We start from the raw sequence: 16,352 nt of genomic DNA, 5'->3' as shown, positions 1-16,352 counted from the left end.
ACTTCAGGTTTTTAAAAGGTGCAATGCTCTTTAATTACAGTGAATAACCGTTGTTAGTAATATTCTCCAGGTTAACAGACAAGGAAAAATGCATGAAAGAAAAGACAGTACCTTCTGGACACACTTGGTTTCACAATGACCTGGAGATGTACGAATGGATGAGCAGTCAATATGACTTATTTCATTTATACAGGGCTCTTTTCCCTTCTCTCTGATTGGTCCTCCCACAGACCACCTCTTGATAACGACTACCTGCTAATAACGACCAGCCCAAAGGATCCCAGACAAATCTTCTTTTCTCTATATAATTCACCTCTCCACCTCCACCACTTGTCTGTATTGACCACTTTTAGTCCTTTTGTTGTTGTTGTCAAAAACAAGTTTGGCGAATCCCCTTGTTCCAGAATGCACCATCACTAAGCTTGTAGGTTTATTATGGCTCAATGATGTAGTGTCCAAAACCAATTCCCTCATGTCACAAGTCAATAAACATGCTTCAGTGCAAATGTGACTTGTCCTTTGGTCTTCAGCTTAAGAAGGTGAACATTTTTATCCAATTTGTACATAGAAAGTCTATTTTTAGCTGAGATGAAAAGTGAGATGCTCAGCTATCAGCTCAATGTGAAAACTATTGAAAAAGTCAGACATTAGACTATGTCTGTCTTTATTACCAGTTCTAAATACAATGGGGACATTTCATTCCACTACTGGTCATTGATTTTTTACAAAAAGTAAGATAACGAGGCATTTGATTTCAGCTTTCACAATGAAAGCACCTCAAAGATGGATGATGGAAGCAGTCAAACCAATACATTTTCAGGCAAAATGACCTAATACCGAACACAGTCGGTGAAAAAAATGTCAGCAGCTTGTGCAAAACTTTTCTTCTCAGAAACTTGTGGCAAAATAAAGTGACTCACAACTTTGGTACTTCTGTCTATGCTTGCACAATTGGATGAACATGACTATTCTGCTAGATTTGGCACCCTCATACACAATTCCTTTAAAACAGGAAAATGAAGGTGAAGTTACTCAACTAATTTTTAACATCTCTTTTGTCTTTGATATTCTAACTCGCCCTGACCCGAATAGACAGAAGTCAAAAATCTGTGGTACTGATTTGAAAAGTTAAAACTGTAATCAGACCTGTTTACCCCCATAAGTGTTTTGGAGTAATGCTCAGCCCCAAAAATAGTAATCCTGGCACAAAAATAGTAATCATCCAGCATTCGTCGCCAATGACAACGCACATGACAACTGTGTCTGCGAAACGCAATCATGCACATATATCCATCATTCACAAACAAAACACATCAGTCAGTTTTTGTAGTCATCATAATTTCAAAGAAGATCACATCAAAAGCACATGCATCACTGATTCTTTTTCTTTTGCTCGTAGTAGGCCTTTTTCAGTGTGTCAAGTGCTTCTCTAAAGTACTTGCGCTTGCCGAATGAGTGAGGGCGAGACTTCACCACTTGAATAAGGCTCTCCAGCGTCTTATCAGACAGACATGATCTCTGGTCAGTCCTGTGCTTTTTCACCCCATTTTGCCATTGAAAAAAACAATGCCAAACATGTGAATTGATAAAAAAAAAAATTAAATTACATTTTTTTTATTTATGAAAATCGTAGTCTTGACACGGATAGCGGAATGGCGTATTTTTTGCAGAAAATCGTAATAAATTACGCCAAAATCGTAAGGGTAAACAGGTCTGCTGTATCATTGAGCGCAATCAGAATTAACTTACAGACAATGAGATTCTGATTTTCAAAAATGAAAAATCTCAGTCCGGTTTAAACTGCATTCCCTGAAACAAGTTGAGATTATGTATTATTTACATATGTTACATTTACAGCATAATCATTACATGTAATAATATTACACATGCGATTTACATGCTGATCAAATCATACTGTAAGCACTAAAACTCAATCATATATGAAACCAACCACAATACTTTCAACAATAAAAAGATAACCTTTTAACTGCATACAAAGAGAAACATGTGAAAAGAGCTTTAAAGACACGGTTAAGCTTCTCCGGTAAAACATGAACAGAGAGAGGTTTGAAAAAAGGTAAAAGTTGTCAATGGACCTAGCTGTTCAAATTCAATTACACCTATGGGGAAACAATTACTGATAACAAAAACTTGGAAGTATAGCACTATCAATTTAAGTTAATGTAATTTAATGTTAATGTAAGGGTATGGTGAGGAATACTCCTTAAAAAAACCTGCATCAGGAATTGAAAAAAAATATCGTTACATATTTTTTCTATATATTTACTATTCGTTATCAAGGGTTAAAAAAAAAAAAAAAGGAGGATGTGTCAAAGATCTGAAATCCATTACCATTTACACAGAAACTAACATTTGGTAAGAGGAAGATGAAATACAAAAGGTAAAAAAATATTTAAAAAAACAGAGATGGAAGAAAGGAGGGACACTGATTAACCAATGCCAATAATCATTTAGAGTCCATAAAAAAAGGCTGTCCGTTGTTGGTTCGGCGCCGAGTCAGAACCTCGCAGCCAGTGTCGGTCACCAGAAGTGTGTGCTCGAACTGAGCGGAACGTTTGCCATCCTGAGTCACTGCCGTCCAGTTGTCGGGCCACATCTCATCTCGCCATGTCCCTGTTAAAAAACCCATATTAATTGATCAAAGTTCTTCACACTCATACATGTGTCTGCAAACGAACAAAATAATGACGTGTTGTAGCTGAAAGAGTCAAGAAAAATTGAGATTTTCAGGAAAAGTCTGGGTTTTCGTTTACAAGTTTCAAATAGTTTAAAGCAAAGCTGAATAAAATCTTGTGTTCTCCCACAAACAGACTAAGCATCTGCAGCTCACTTTTGTCTTTGTTACCTTTAATTCCTGCAACTTCCTTTTAAGATTGATGATGTTAACCTGTGGTCTTTGGTTATTCTACTCATAGAAATCTGAGAACTACAGAAACTAAATTGTCAGCTAGTCGGACTTCCCATTCCCAGTTGAGATTTGATTGACACATTTTATAGCTACACATACCACATAATCTGCATCCTTCTGCTTACTTTGGCTTGTTGCAATATAAAGGCAACTAATTTTTGCAGTTGTTAGAAAATACTATAAAGAAAACGCCAAGCAAACGTATTGCTTTTAACTGTTCTTCTGTGGTTGACTTCTACAAACAGCTAATTGCAAGTACAAAACTGTTTCCACACCTTCAGAAATCATGGGTTCTATTGTGAAGCTATGGCCAGGCTTCATCACTCCAATAGCTTTATTCTCTGAAAACAAAAAAGCAATCAAGTTCACCAAAAATGTAAAATCATCATTCATGTCAACTTCATCTTTTACCTTGAAGAAAAAATAAAGGTATGATAGGCAAACACAGTCTTATCAATCTTTCTGCGAAGCCTTGAAACAAACAGTGATAATAGATTTTTGTACAATTATCATTCACTATACTATTATAATAATTAACACACTGTACAGAATACAGAATACAGAATACAGTATTTATTGAGCCAAGTGACATTAAAAAAACATTTAAAGCACAAGGAATTTAGCGTAGTGTTGGTAAAATCACGCACACACGCACACCCACACACACACTGACACACACACATTCACTGACATACACACCAACACACACACGCCCACACTACAGCAGTCACGATCACACCATCACACACAGGGCAGACATGAGGTAAAACAAATGACAATCATCTATTAAAATAAAAAGTACAAAGAGTGGTCTAAGATGCTGGTGGAAGGATCTACACAGAATACAATTTTATAATCTAATGCATAGTTAGAACTAGCCCATCCCCTCCACCCACCCACTCATGAATGACTACCATCCACATACATGAGAACAATGAAGTTGTCCAAAGACTGTGAAAGAACTAAGGTTTTCAGATTCACGTTAAACAACCCCTAATACTAAATGTGAATTAAAAATTATCTTATCCTTTGCTGTTTACAAAAGAGGAAAGGAAAAATAGGGAAAAAGAACAGGAAAGAAAGTCTGATATAAATACACACTTACTTCCATAATGAGGCACACTTGGAGCAGTATGGAAAAGTCTGCAAAAGAGAACAGACTTCATGGCATATGACCTGAACTCGCAGATCCGCACCATCTCATATTTTCAGCCCTTCGCTCATACCAAGCCATTTTTTTTTTTACACAGAAAGCAACGCATAAAGTAAAATTAAATTACCACTGTGTCCATACATTTTTGCTGTAACAAGGTGAAATAACACAGCCCCGGGAGTAAGTTACCCCTGTCAAAGTTTCTGTTGCAGTATGACGGCAAAGGCTATTTTAGACACATGGTTGAGTAAAGAGAGAAACTACAAGCTGGACAGAGCCCAACACCACATGTACACGGAAACCCCTTTTTAGGACCTCCAAAATTCTGAGTTTTAAAAAGGAGTTACAGCAGCCCCTCTCATGAACGGACACCCTTGGGCCATAGCAAAACTGTCCGTACATTGCAGGTGTCCGGTCACGGGAGGGGTGACCACACCACCCCCTCCCCCATACACTCACACAGAGACACACAAACAACAGGATTGAGTCTATGCTAATCACTTCTTGTGGCTACTAAACAATAACAATAAACTCCTAATACTTCTTCAAACGTTCTGTAAAAATGATTTGTAAGCAAAGTGTTGAAAAGAAGAGATAAAATAAATCCTCAAGGCAGTGAACACACTCACCATGCACTGACATTCGAAAGCAGCCACACAAACACAGCACAGAGGAGCGTGTGCAGATGCTTTGCAAGAATAAGCTTGAAAACCAGTTTGAATAAAGAGCAGCAGATAGAGCTGCATGTCATAATCATGTAATTTATTTTCTTCTTTTCTGGCTTTATTGACTGCATGCCGATCATGTGGCATGGCAGTGACTTTTCACTCTTCAGTCGGAAATACACTGTACATAACACAGCTCCCACTCTCCCTCACTAATGCCTACCCCAAGCTGTGACAACTGATGCTTGCAAATTGTGTGGAAGAGTACACCTCTCTATTTCTCTCCAATGCTCTTCCTGCTGACATGCAGTGACACCGGACACCCCACAGAGTTTAGTCAGCTACCCCTCCACCCCCCACCCCCTCTCTCACTCCCTCCAGCCATGTACCGTTTAAGGCTGTGGCCAGAGAGGCCAGCTGCACTGTTCACACAGAGCAAAACCAGTTGACTGTGTCGTAACTTTTGACAAAGCAAGACAACTGAAGGGTTCACAGATTAGGCAACCGACTCACTGGTCAAGGCTGAGGGGAAACAAGAGTATCTTGTCAATGAAAGAGGTTACAAACAGACACACGATGCTGAGAACTGTGGCCGGTTTTTCACTCTCTTTCGCTCAGGACCTTCATCGACTGTGGTTTCTGTTGTTTATGTTCAACAGACAAGAATAAAGAGCACAGTGCAGTTTCATGTTGGCATCTTCGCATGTACTCCACTCCTGACCAAAACTACCCCCCCTCCTGATGGGTACACGTGCACTCAAGTTATCAGTGACTGTCATCACGCCAGTGATCTTTGTACCAAGAGCCGGACTGCTGTCAGCTCTGTTAACGATTTTGTTGTGGTGAAAATTTGACGATGGTCTGTCCGTACATTGGAGGTATGACCTGCAGTTGGGACCGAAAATGAGTGTCCGTGTCCACGTTTTGCAGGTGTCCGTTTAAGGGGGGGCAAATATAGAAGGAAAACACTCCGTGCCGAGCAAATGTGTTCGTACATGTCAGGTGTCCGCTCACGCCGGGGGCCGTACATTGCAGGGACTGCTGTATATTTACACAGGTTTAGGAACAGAAAATCTGAGAAAAATTCTGAGTTTCAAAAAGGAGATAGTTTTAAAATGGAGTTATATTTACACAGGTTTAGGAACAGAAAATCTGAGAAAGCAAGGTTTTTAAAGGAGGGGGGGGGGGGGGGTCTTAGGGGGAGGGATAGTCTTCAAAGGGGGGGTTCCACTGTACGTATTGTTTGCAACAGATGCAAGTAAAAAAAGAATGTACAAAAACAAAATAAATCTGACATACTGGTGAATGCCATGACCACAGTAACTCCGGACCACAGAGTAGCCATGCGCCTGGGCGTGTTTCTGGATGATGTTTCCCATCTCCCTGTATCGCACTCCGGGTTTCACTGTCAATGTTAAAAAAAAGTGTAAACAGTCAACATTCACAAACAACCATTAACAGATCTTGTTAAGGTGGCATAATCAGTTACAGAATCACTTCTCACGTTAGCATGGTTTAAGGTATGCATATGGTTTATTGCCTTAAGGGGCATGTCATTTGGGGTGTATCCTAGCTGGAGATATCTCAAGCGTTTTGTGAGAAGCTTCCTTTTCTGATGCATGCTGACATAACAATGTGTGAATGAAATTAGTCTTTAGCAAGGTTAAATCTGCAGAGAGGATGGGGATGGTTTTACATCTAAAAGCTCATGACAAACAATGATGTACATGTAACTTCAAATATCAGAATTGATCAAGTACACACAGATGCTGACGCTGACACACAGAAGAAGAACTAGAAGAAGAAAAATCTACACACCTTCATCAATGGCCAGGCTGAGGCACTCATGGGTTGTTTTCACTAGTTCTTTGCTTGCATCATCCACTTCTCCAACAAATAATGTCTCATTCAAGTCACCATGGAAACCTCGATGGTAGGCCGAGATGTCAACTGCAAAACAACCATACCAAAGTGATAGTGGGTATAAAAACTCTGCCTGAAAGTTGTTGGAGACACTGCTACCACGCATAAGATGATGATTACTCTCCCCCAGACCCCCCTCCCCCCCCCCCCTTCCCCTTCAGACCTTTATTTTCTTCACACACTCTGCCTACTGTAATGCACATCAAATTAAAAAAATTCTGGCTTCAGACATAGTCACAGGCACCCTTGCTACATGTTTAGTTTACATATATATGTGCAATGCCAGACTAACGTTACATCAAACGAAATGCAGTTCTGATCCAGTAATAATAGAACCAGAATGGCGGTCCTATGTGTTGTTCATGGTCAGATTTACTGGGAAGGTGTTACACACTGCATGGAAAAGCTCTCAAGTCATTTACAAGAAAATGATAAAGAAGAAAAGATATGATGCAGAAAAACAGACTAGAAAGAAAGGTAGAAAGACTGTCTACTGCATGCTTTTACCTAAGGATAGCAACAGTCTTCTATTGTATTATCTGTAAGGCCTGAAGCAAGGTATAAAATAAAGTAGTGCAAGATTTTCAATTACTCACTGTTTACAATATCTCCTTTTTCTAGGGGCCTCATGTCAGGAATCCCATGGCAAATCACTTCATTGATTGATCTGCAAATCAATAGATAGGGTCCATACACTTTGATGCTCATAAGATGCACACATGTTACAAAATCAAGAGGACAAAACCATATTTTACTTGGGTTTTACCAGAAAAAACACCACCAAGTTACACTTACAATGAAAAAAAATGTGTCAACAGAAAAAGTCAATTTTATCAATTTCTTAAACTGCAACTACATTCTAGTATGATCATTTTCACTCCAGGAGAAAATGTGTGTGTATGTGCATAATTATGGATGTGTGTGTGTGCGGGCCCACATGCACATTTGTGTGTGTCATTCATCGATTTATAAATGTTCTGACTTACGTGCAGCAGGACTTAGGAAAGCAGTAGTAGTTGAGAGGAGAAGGGTAGCATTCTCTGTCTATTGTTGCCTGAAACACACATCAAAGACTTTTTTAAGAAATCTAGAGGACATTTTGTAGAATATTTTAGAAGAGCAATGAGAATGAGAATTCAATTCACCTTGTAGCATAAAAGCCATTGGTAATTGTCGTGGTATGTGGACACATTTGTATATATGGATACACTCCTTTCAAATACAATACACACAGTTAATTGAGAAATAACAAATATAATGCCTGCTGGCTGTGGTGTATGTTTTACCTCTCTCTCAGCTAACAATAACATATCACTGCACAGCACAAGTAGAAAGTGTGACAGATACACAACCAATATACATAGAAATACCCACAGAAATACAGGAACTGCATGAAATAAAATTGAAACAGAGGGGACGTCATGAATAAATTAAAACAGAGGGGACCGTGAGGGAAGGGGGCCGGGGGGGGGGGGGGTTAGGAGGGGGAAAATAAGCCTTACCTCATGTACAAGTCTGTCAATCTCATCTGTGGTAACACCAATAGCCACAGCTTCTGCCCCAACATCAAGAATCTCCCTAGACAGCTGCAAACGAACAATATTGAGTTCATTCAAAGATGGCATAAGAAAAAGGGAATTTTCTATCTAAAAATATGTTTGATTAACCAGCAGGTTTTGCTACATCCGTCCATACATTGATTAAAACCCCAGACAGCTGAGCTATCAAGAACCAGAATTCAAAGTGATACTTGCACAATGTCATGTGTTTTGTTAACATCTATTGCAATTATTTCTGCACTGAAAAACTTTATTACTAGCTAAATAAATGATGCAGGATAAAAAATTGTTTGAGTTTAATGACATATTCGAGAAAAAAAACTTAGCTGTTTCATACTTTGCATATAACACGCATGCCTTCTTGTTCTTCATCATCCAGCTGTTTGATGTTGGTGGAACCCCTCAGCTGACGCTCTGAGGTAGGTACACCTGCATACAAAATTGATACATTATTTTTCTCAACTACTACTACTAGTTTCTGTATACAAACATTGACAGGGCACTATAGTTTAGTTATGCAGTCAAAAACCTGATAAAAATGTCCCTGAGTTTTGGGCTAAAAACAGTGAAAGAGTGTGTGCTCTAATACTATGACAATGTTTCACAATGCATTTTGGAGTAACAGTGAAAATCCATCCGATTTTTGCCCTAATAATAACATCATGCATTTAATTTGGGTTTGAGCCAACAGCGTCAACCATATGCATTTAAAATAAAAGAGTTGAATCAAAAACATGATAGCTGAATCCTTAAAATAACAGACTTGAATGATGATAGCGTAGCTTGAACTGTGGACTCTTTTGTACAATGCACAGCTTTTTTTAACTGGAGCTATTTCTCAGTTTTATGGAGCCGATCATTGCCTTTTTGGCTCACGTAAGTGTAGCCTATGCGATCGTAACTTTGTCTGTCTGTGCGTGCGTGTGTGTTTGTGTTTGTGCGTGTGTATGTCTGTGGTAGAAACTCTAACATTTGAAAACGTCACATTACATTGACGTCACATTATGACGTAAGAGGGTTAGACGTCACGCGAAGGAAGTACTGAAAGTCTCGGTCATTATTATTTTGAGCGGGCCGAGACTAGTTACTCCCTGTAAGTAGGTTACATGCAGACAGACAGATCTAGATCTAGTGTCTCGCTTTCTTGCACAGTTTCACCTATGCTCTTTCTGTGTGTGTGTGTGTGTGTGTGTATGTGTATGTGTGTGTGTGTGTGTGTGTGTGTGTGTGTGTGTGTGTGTGTGTGTGTGTGTGTGTGTGTGCAGGGCCGGACCAAATGAGTTGTAAGGGGGGGGGTTCCTTCTTTTTATGGGGGGGCAGCAGGCGCGTGAACTAGGGGGGTCGGGGGGCATACTCCCCCGGAAAATTTTTGAAAAACGGTTAAAATCTGTGCAATCTGGTGCATTCTGGGCCTTGTTTTGAGGGTTAAGAGCAGCATTGTTTTGGTGCTAAAACTAGTAAAAGTCAAAGCAAGGTACATGCTTTTTCCAGGGGTGGGGTTCCGGAACCCCTGGAACCCCAGCCTGGGTCCGGCCCTGTGTGTGTGTGTGTGTGTGTGTGTTACTGTTTGTCGATTTCTTACGTGAGCCTTGATGGCTTCGCCTCTTGTTTCCTCTGCACTTACCCTCTGGGTGTTCAGCATAGTCTGGACGAAGGATGTTGTCCGGAACACTTCTCTTAGGAGTCTGAAAAAAAATCCATTGTTAGTTTTAGTATGACTATTACATCCATCCATACACTTTTCAATAACATTCCTAGAATAGAAGTAGAAGGATATCTATTCATATCTGCAAACAATACTTCCCCTTTCAATAACATTCCCTGACAAGAAAGCTCCAACCAAACAAGTTTGGTGCGAAGGTTTATGGTCGTGTTGTTACTAACATGGGTTACACACATTGCACATTTTTGCATAAATATTGCATAATTTATCATGTGCTGTATGCATTTTAGCAATATTTCTATGCAAAATTGGTTTTGTGCCTCAACAGACACAAATCATTCATTGTAGTCTAAAGGAACGCCGAAGACAACATAAATTGATTTTATATCATAAAATGGTTCATGGTAAATGTCACCTATATTTAGTTGACCTTTTGCCACCACTAGTTTCATCCTTAAATCCTTTTCACAGAAGACAACCACTTGAAAGATTTGTACCAGCTCACAGGACAGAAATCTTCCGAACATCCTTCGACTACAATTTTATGGAATGATCTGCCTGATGTGGTTAAAAACCACAAACTGAATTAGCGAGTTTAAGCATTATTTACAAAGTCCTCATCATTATGTGCCAGTTTATTATTATTTTGGAAAAAAACAGGTAGAAATACAACACAGCAGAATGCGTTTAAACATGAGTAACCTTAATTCCGACTTATGCAAACGCCATTTAAAAGATAACCCACAGTGTGTGTGCGGTAACCGGAACGAAACAGCTGAACATTACTTGTTATACTGCACGTTGTTTGAAAATGCTCGTATGTCCACAATTAACTCACTGCCTGCCAATTTTAGACACGTGGAAACATTATTAAGAGGCAGCGAGCAACATTCATTTTGCATAAATACATTGATTTTTGAGTCGGTCCAATCCTTTATTGCTGAATCTGGTTGACTAACTTGAAGGATTAGCCCACGTACTGGTATTGTGTATGTTTGTGTGCAGGAGAACGTAAACCCGCCTCTCAGTGTTGTTGCATCAATTACATATTTAACATAAGTAATAATTATCATTGAGTTTTTGTTTTTGTTTTGCTGTTCTCTTTTGTGTGTGTGTGTGTGGTTGTTTTCTTCCATACATTCGTAACGAACTATGCTGCCCTCTCCATGAAAATGTACATTTATCTGAACTTACTTATTGCATCAGTGCTTCATTTTGCCGGGGCGCCCGCGCCATTCACGCGTCATTTTTCAAAATGACGCACGGCGAAGCCGTGCTATGCGCCCGTCGGGCACACATTTAAAAACATTTTTTTTTTTCCATTTACGTCGCCGATTTCTCCACGCTAGCGATCGGAGGTCGCCGACTTGAGATTAAACAAGTGAGTCACTGAATCACAAGTGTGTCAGTGAATTTGATTCATTGGCTTTGCAGAGAGGAACCAATCAGAAAGCGTCTTTCATTTCCGCTTGTGTTTCAAAAACTGAGCATGACGTCACGTTGATCTAACGAACAATTTCGCCATGCCGCCTCCTCCTGTGAAGAAGCTGAAGTCAAAGCTGGAGTCAGTGGACTTGTACAGACCAAACTCACTTTCAAGCTTCCTGTAGCTGTCAGTGCGTCTGACGAAGGAATATATTTTTACTGTTTTTACTGAACCCGTGGGAGAAGGGGAAAATGGGTGAGGGTGTGCAGTGCACATGACATGGGTTTGACATCACATCTTTTCTGTTTGTCTTCCGATTTTGGAGACAGATTCTCCGACTTTGAGATTACTCAAATTTCCTGTTGCCACTGTTTGGAGCGACTCTCTCAGTCTCTTATACACCCCCCCCCCCCCCCCCAAATTTTGTTTTGTTTTGTTGTTGCTGCTCGATTATCTCCCGTATGGCGCGCTTTCAGTTTCGTTGAGTATGAACCGCCAAAGTTAACGTCTCACTGAAAATGAGGGGTCAATTTCATAGGTCTGTGAATAATTTAAATTGTTATTTTTCCTGCTTTTTTGTTGTTTTGTGGTGTATTTTCTTTTCGGTGGTGTTGGCCCATGCCATATGAAATTGACCCCTCATTTTCAGTGGTCAGGGGTCATTTGACCTCTCATGCTCTAAAACAAAATGAAGCACTGTTGCATGTCTTAGCATCGATGTTCTCGTCCCACACGCTTCATTCATAGTCTCACCTTATTTTTTTCTTTATTTGATTAATTTTTTTAATTTTTTTCTCTCTGTAAATCCTCCTGTTTTGATTAAGTTCCCCATACCCCCCTCCTAAATTTTGTTCTTCTGGTTAATAATTGTGTTGTCCACCATCATGAAAACTTGTGTAACTTAGCATTGTTATGGTCACGTCAAATAAGCATCTGCTTGAGTTCGTGTCCTAGCTGCATTTTTGTCAATTGTTTCATGTTATGTATTTTGAATAAAATTGTGTTTAAACCAAATCATTCAAAGTCAGTTTGACATTTTCACCTCCAAGTAAAACTTCACTATATTAGTATATAAATGTCATAAATTTGTACCTTCCTTGAAAAAACCCAAAAACAACACACACACAGACACGCACTAAATTACCAACTTGCATCTTACAGAAGTTAAACAAAGAACAACTTCATACCACAGGGAATCCTCGTAGAGCTCCAGTGTAACGGAAACCAGGCCACGGGTTGTAGCCATTCTTTGACTCCCCATTTACTTCCTCTGCAAAGACAAGATGACCATCATCATCATCGTCATCATCATCATCATCAAGCAGATCCAAACTTTTTAAAACACTTTCTTTTTAGACACTGGCATTTTCAAATTTCATGCGTGTGAAATTTGAAAAAAACCAAAAAAAACCACAGTACACACAGATAAATATATAACAACTTCTTGATGTTTTGCCTTCCATTGTAATTTGTACAAGTATGTATAGAAAAAGGACACAACATTCATATTAAACTCAAAGAGAAGAAAGAAATGCAAGACATACAGTGATACACAGACAAATGTCTACAAAAATGGAAAACATTGGAGTCTTTAAACACGCAGCTTCTTTTATAAATTTACAATCCATAAAATGATTGCCGATTGGTAAACAGCTACTCACTGGCCTTCTTGTGAACCTGCTTGTGGTTATTCCATGAATCTTTGAAGCAGGCCTAGAACAACAATGCAAATATGTTTGTAAAATTATATTTTGTCATACACTTGAAAGTTGAATGTGAGACAGTAAAAAAAGGTTGAATTACAGAAATTTAATCATACACAGACACAGTGACAAAAAAATCAAACAAAAATTAAATTTAAAATCAAATAAAAACCCTGACCAAAATGGATGTGAAAACTGACTTTATTTCTTTTTTTAATCTTCTGCAAACACACGACATGCTGTACCATATCATACGGTTACCAAAATGCACAAATAGCTCTTCAGCAAATGTGATGTCTCATGTGACACTGAACCTGGAGAATGGTTTTCCCTACAGAAATGACACCACGTATCAATGTACACTCCCGACTTCTTCAGTTCGTGTGCTCTTCTATTCCATTTGGATAAGTTCGGAAATTAGAAGGGCATGAGGAACGAGATATGATTGAGACTTTTAAGACTTGCAGATATAACCAACACCAAAGGCCATCCATACAAACCTGCCAAGAAAATTGTTCACACTGACGAATGTTTATGCACATTTTTGTTTACTAACAGAGTTGTTAAACAGTTGAATTAGAACAATTTCTCTGAAACTGACATAACAAAGTACTTTGCATTTAATTTTCAAAATATCTTCATGGACGGCTTGTCATGGTTCTCAGTAAAAAAAAAAAAATTTGTTTTGAGAGTTTCTTGAGAGTGCCATGCAGTTCCCGAGCCTGGGGTTCTGCAACCGACTTGCCGGTGTAGCGAGCTGTGTTTACTCTTGAGACCTGTTACTTGCCAGCCTTGTTGATCTAGCATAAATTTCTCACTGACTATCCCCCAAAGCGATACACTTATTTGAGGCAGAAAAGCATATCATTTTCTTGTTCAAGTGAAGGTAAATTTGTGGTGAAATTTGATAGGTTTTATCCTTCGAAGACGTGAACCAAATGGTTATGACCTTTGAATGACACTGACAGAAGGAAAGGATTTTGCGATGAAGTAAATTTCTAAGTTAAAATTTAAAAAAATTCTGAATGAATAAGAAAGATAGATCCAATGTGGGTAAAGACAAGTACCAACTCTCGATCAACAGTGCCTGGGAAGGGACAGTCAGTGTGGAGTTTATGCGAGATCAACAAAGCATGTGAATAAACGGGTTTCAGGAGTAAATACAACTGCTCTATAACCCGGGTCCCTAGTACATTTATAACCGACTCATCGGTTCTCCAGCCACGGGCTGACAAAACACTTACAAGTAAGAATATAACTAAGCAAGAAAAAAATCTTCCCTTGAATTGCAAAACACACTGGTAATGTCATTTGTGAGACGCACGCGAACATGCCACTTTCTGCCATCATCTGAATTATAAATAGGCACAAATATTCGAATGAACCACCACCACCACAGTAATTTAGTAAAAGTAACGCAAGTAGATCGGATGCGGATTTCGTTCAAAAACTGAGATTAGAGAAAACGACAGAAATTAACCGTCCACTTACCTGTGAGCAAAAGAATGAGCCCTGAATGCCCAGCTTTATGCAGGTAGGACACTGAAGCTTTGCTTCCCTGTCACAACCAGGAGTCTCACAAACTCGGCTGGTAGTGGTATCCTCTATTGTCGCCATATTTGCTTCCAAAGATGGATTCTATGACTCAAGAGTAGCGGCCCCTTGAGAGCCGCTTACAACGCTACCAAATAAATGCAAAAAAAAATAAGTTAGAAAAAAAGAGAATAAAAAGCTAGAAAACGAAGCTCGTTGGTGAATGATCTCATTTTGCAGTTATTTAAAAAATACGTGTTGGACAGTCCACAGCATTTGTAGTAAAATTATGTAGTACGGTGCTGAAAAGTGAGACCGGAAGCCCAGTGGCGCCACCACGCGGAAACATGGAACAATCTACTTTCTCTTTCCACAGCAGTAGTGATATCGTGCTGCACAAGCATAGCCGCGCCAACGCGAAAACGCAGTGGGGCATGGTGTTCGGCCATCAATTGCTCAAACGCACATGCCAACGGCTTCAGGATGTTCAAATTTCCCAAGGAAGAGAGCAGGTGAGGATTGTTTCTTCAGATTTTTCTCTCGTTAAATGTTGGAAAATCAGTACAAGTTGTACTTGTAGCGTCGAACTGCGTGTAGATCTATTCTACCGGAACAGTGAAAACACACACTGTACACACTACAGCCTCAAACCAGTCCAAGCTGTGCATTTTGGTACTAGTTTCACATGTATAAGATTTATTTCTCCTCTACTTTATCTCATGTTGGCATGCCAAGTCTGGGAACTGATAGTGGCAAATACGGTCGGTGATCGATTAGAGTAGACACAATCTCGTTTGATTGACACGGCCGTCGCGGGGTTATAGAGTAGATCTACAACGGATAACAGCTTGCAGCTTCGAACGTTAGTATTATCATGATTAATATTTTGATTGTAAACGTTTTGATGATGATGATGATGATGATGACATAAGATCGTCGGGTGTAAAGCCGCGAACGGCGAAGCCCCAGCAGCAGTATCACCAGGCGCTGACAGATAAGCCAAGAATAATTACCCTCAACGGCCTGGCACGCACAGGCAAGGGGCCAGACCGCGGCAGTGTTTACTTTCTGTACAACCCTCCCTCCAGTTTGGTTTCTCAAAAAATACGGCTTCTCTCTGCTCTATGAGTCGAGCACAGATCTTGTAGGCTACGCTACAAGATCTTTGAGTCGAGTCAGGCGGCCATGCAGACGATCAGTGCTGTGACCATTTTGTTTCTCCATGACACTGAACCAACTCTCTTGGACACGAGAAGTAGGTTTAAAGTAACATTTAGGTTCAGCATTGACTTAAGTAAACGTACGCTCTAATTAATGAGATTTATAGGAGACACTCAATTAAAAATAAACTGTCAATATTATTACGGTAGTTACTTTACCAGCTCAACCCAGTTTACGGCAGCGGCCGTGATAGCTGCTGTTTGTTTGTTTTGCTTTTTGGGGGCAGTAACTTGTGTTTGTTGTCGATGTATGTGTGTGTAATTGAGACAATGACAAAAGGTGACGTTTTCATGTCAGTATGTCCCAAATGACATCACCAGTACATTTTTCATTCTATCTAATCTGTTTTCGTTCTGTTTTTTCTAATAACATGCGTTAACAATTGATTGCCAACTGGAATGGAAGAGCACAAAAAGTGTAACTTGATATGTAGTTTCTCTAGAGGGAAAAACATCTTCCACTTTCATGTCAGTGTGTCCCATGCAACATACATTTGCCAAACAGCTATGTGTAAGTAGATTATTTGTTAGTGGTATAGAAAATACAGATCAACAATCAAAGTCAGTTTTCACATTCA

The 16,352-nt window shown here is 39.5% G+C and overlaps 1 protein-coding gene across 1 annotated transcript; it reads right to left on the bottom strand.

Annotated features, from left to right (window-relative positions):
* Positions 1-8: 8 nt before the first annotated feature.
* On the bottom strand, positions 9-14,671 carry LOC138958601 (methionine aminopeptidase 1-like). Its single transcript, XM_070329802.1, has 13 exons — positions 14,513-14,671; positions 12,980-13,031; positions 12,506-12,588; positions 9,854-9,914; positions 8,567-8,658; positions 8,173-8,256; positions 7,657-7,724; positions 7,267-7,337; positions 6,566-6,697; positions 6,047-6,152; positions 4,035-4,072; positions 3,205-3,270; positions 9-2,634 (listed from the first exon to the last, which is right to left on the bottom strand). Exons 1-13 carry the CDS (start codon positions 14,636-14,638, stop codon positions 2,468-2,470), a joined length of 1,146 nt encoding a protein of 381 aa, XP_070185903.1. The 5' UTR covers positions 14,639-14,671; the 3' UTR covers positions 9-2,467.
* Positions 14,672-16,352: the final 1,681 nt, after the last annotated feature.

The sequence above is a fragment of the Littorina saxatilis genome, linkage group LG2 (genome assembly GCF_037325665.1).
Source record: "Littorina saxatilis isolate snail1 linkage group LG2, US_GU_Lsax_2.0, whole genome shotgun sequence".
NCBI classification, from domain to species: Eukaryota; Metazoa; Mollusca; class Gastropoda; order Littorinimorpha; family Littorinidae; genus Littorina; species Littorina saxatilis.
This window is presented reverse-complemented; position numbering and strand designations above follow the sequence as displayed.

Coding starts and splice junctions, on each gene's coding strand:
- LOC138958601 (XM_070329802.1), bottom strand. CDS start 14,638: ATGGCGACAATAGAGGATACCACTACCAGCCGAGTTTGTGAGACTCCT. Junction 12,589..12,979: donor GCAGGTTCACAAGAAGGCCA/GTGAGTAGCTGT, acceptor TTGTCTTTGCAG/AGGAAGTAAATGGGGAGTCA. Junction 4,073..6,046: donor TGTGGTCATGGCATTCACCA/GTATGTCAGATT, acceptor TCTCTTTTGCAG/ACTTTTCCATACTGCTCCAA.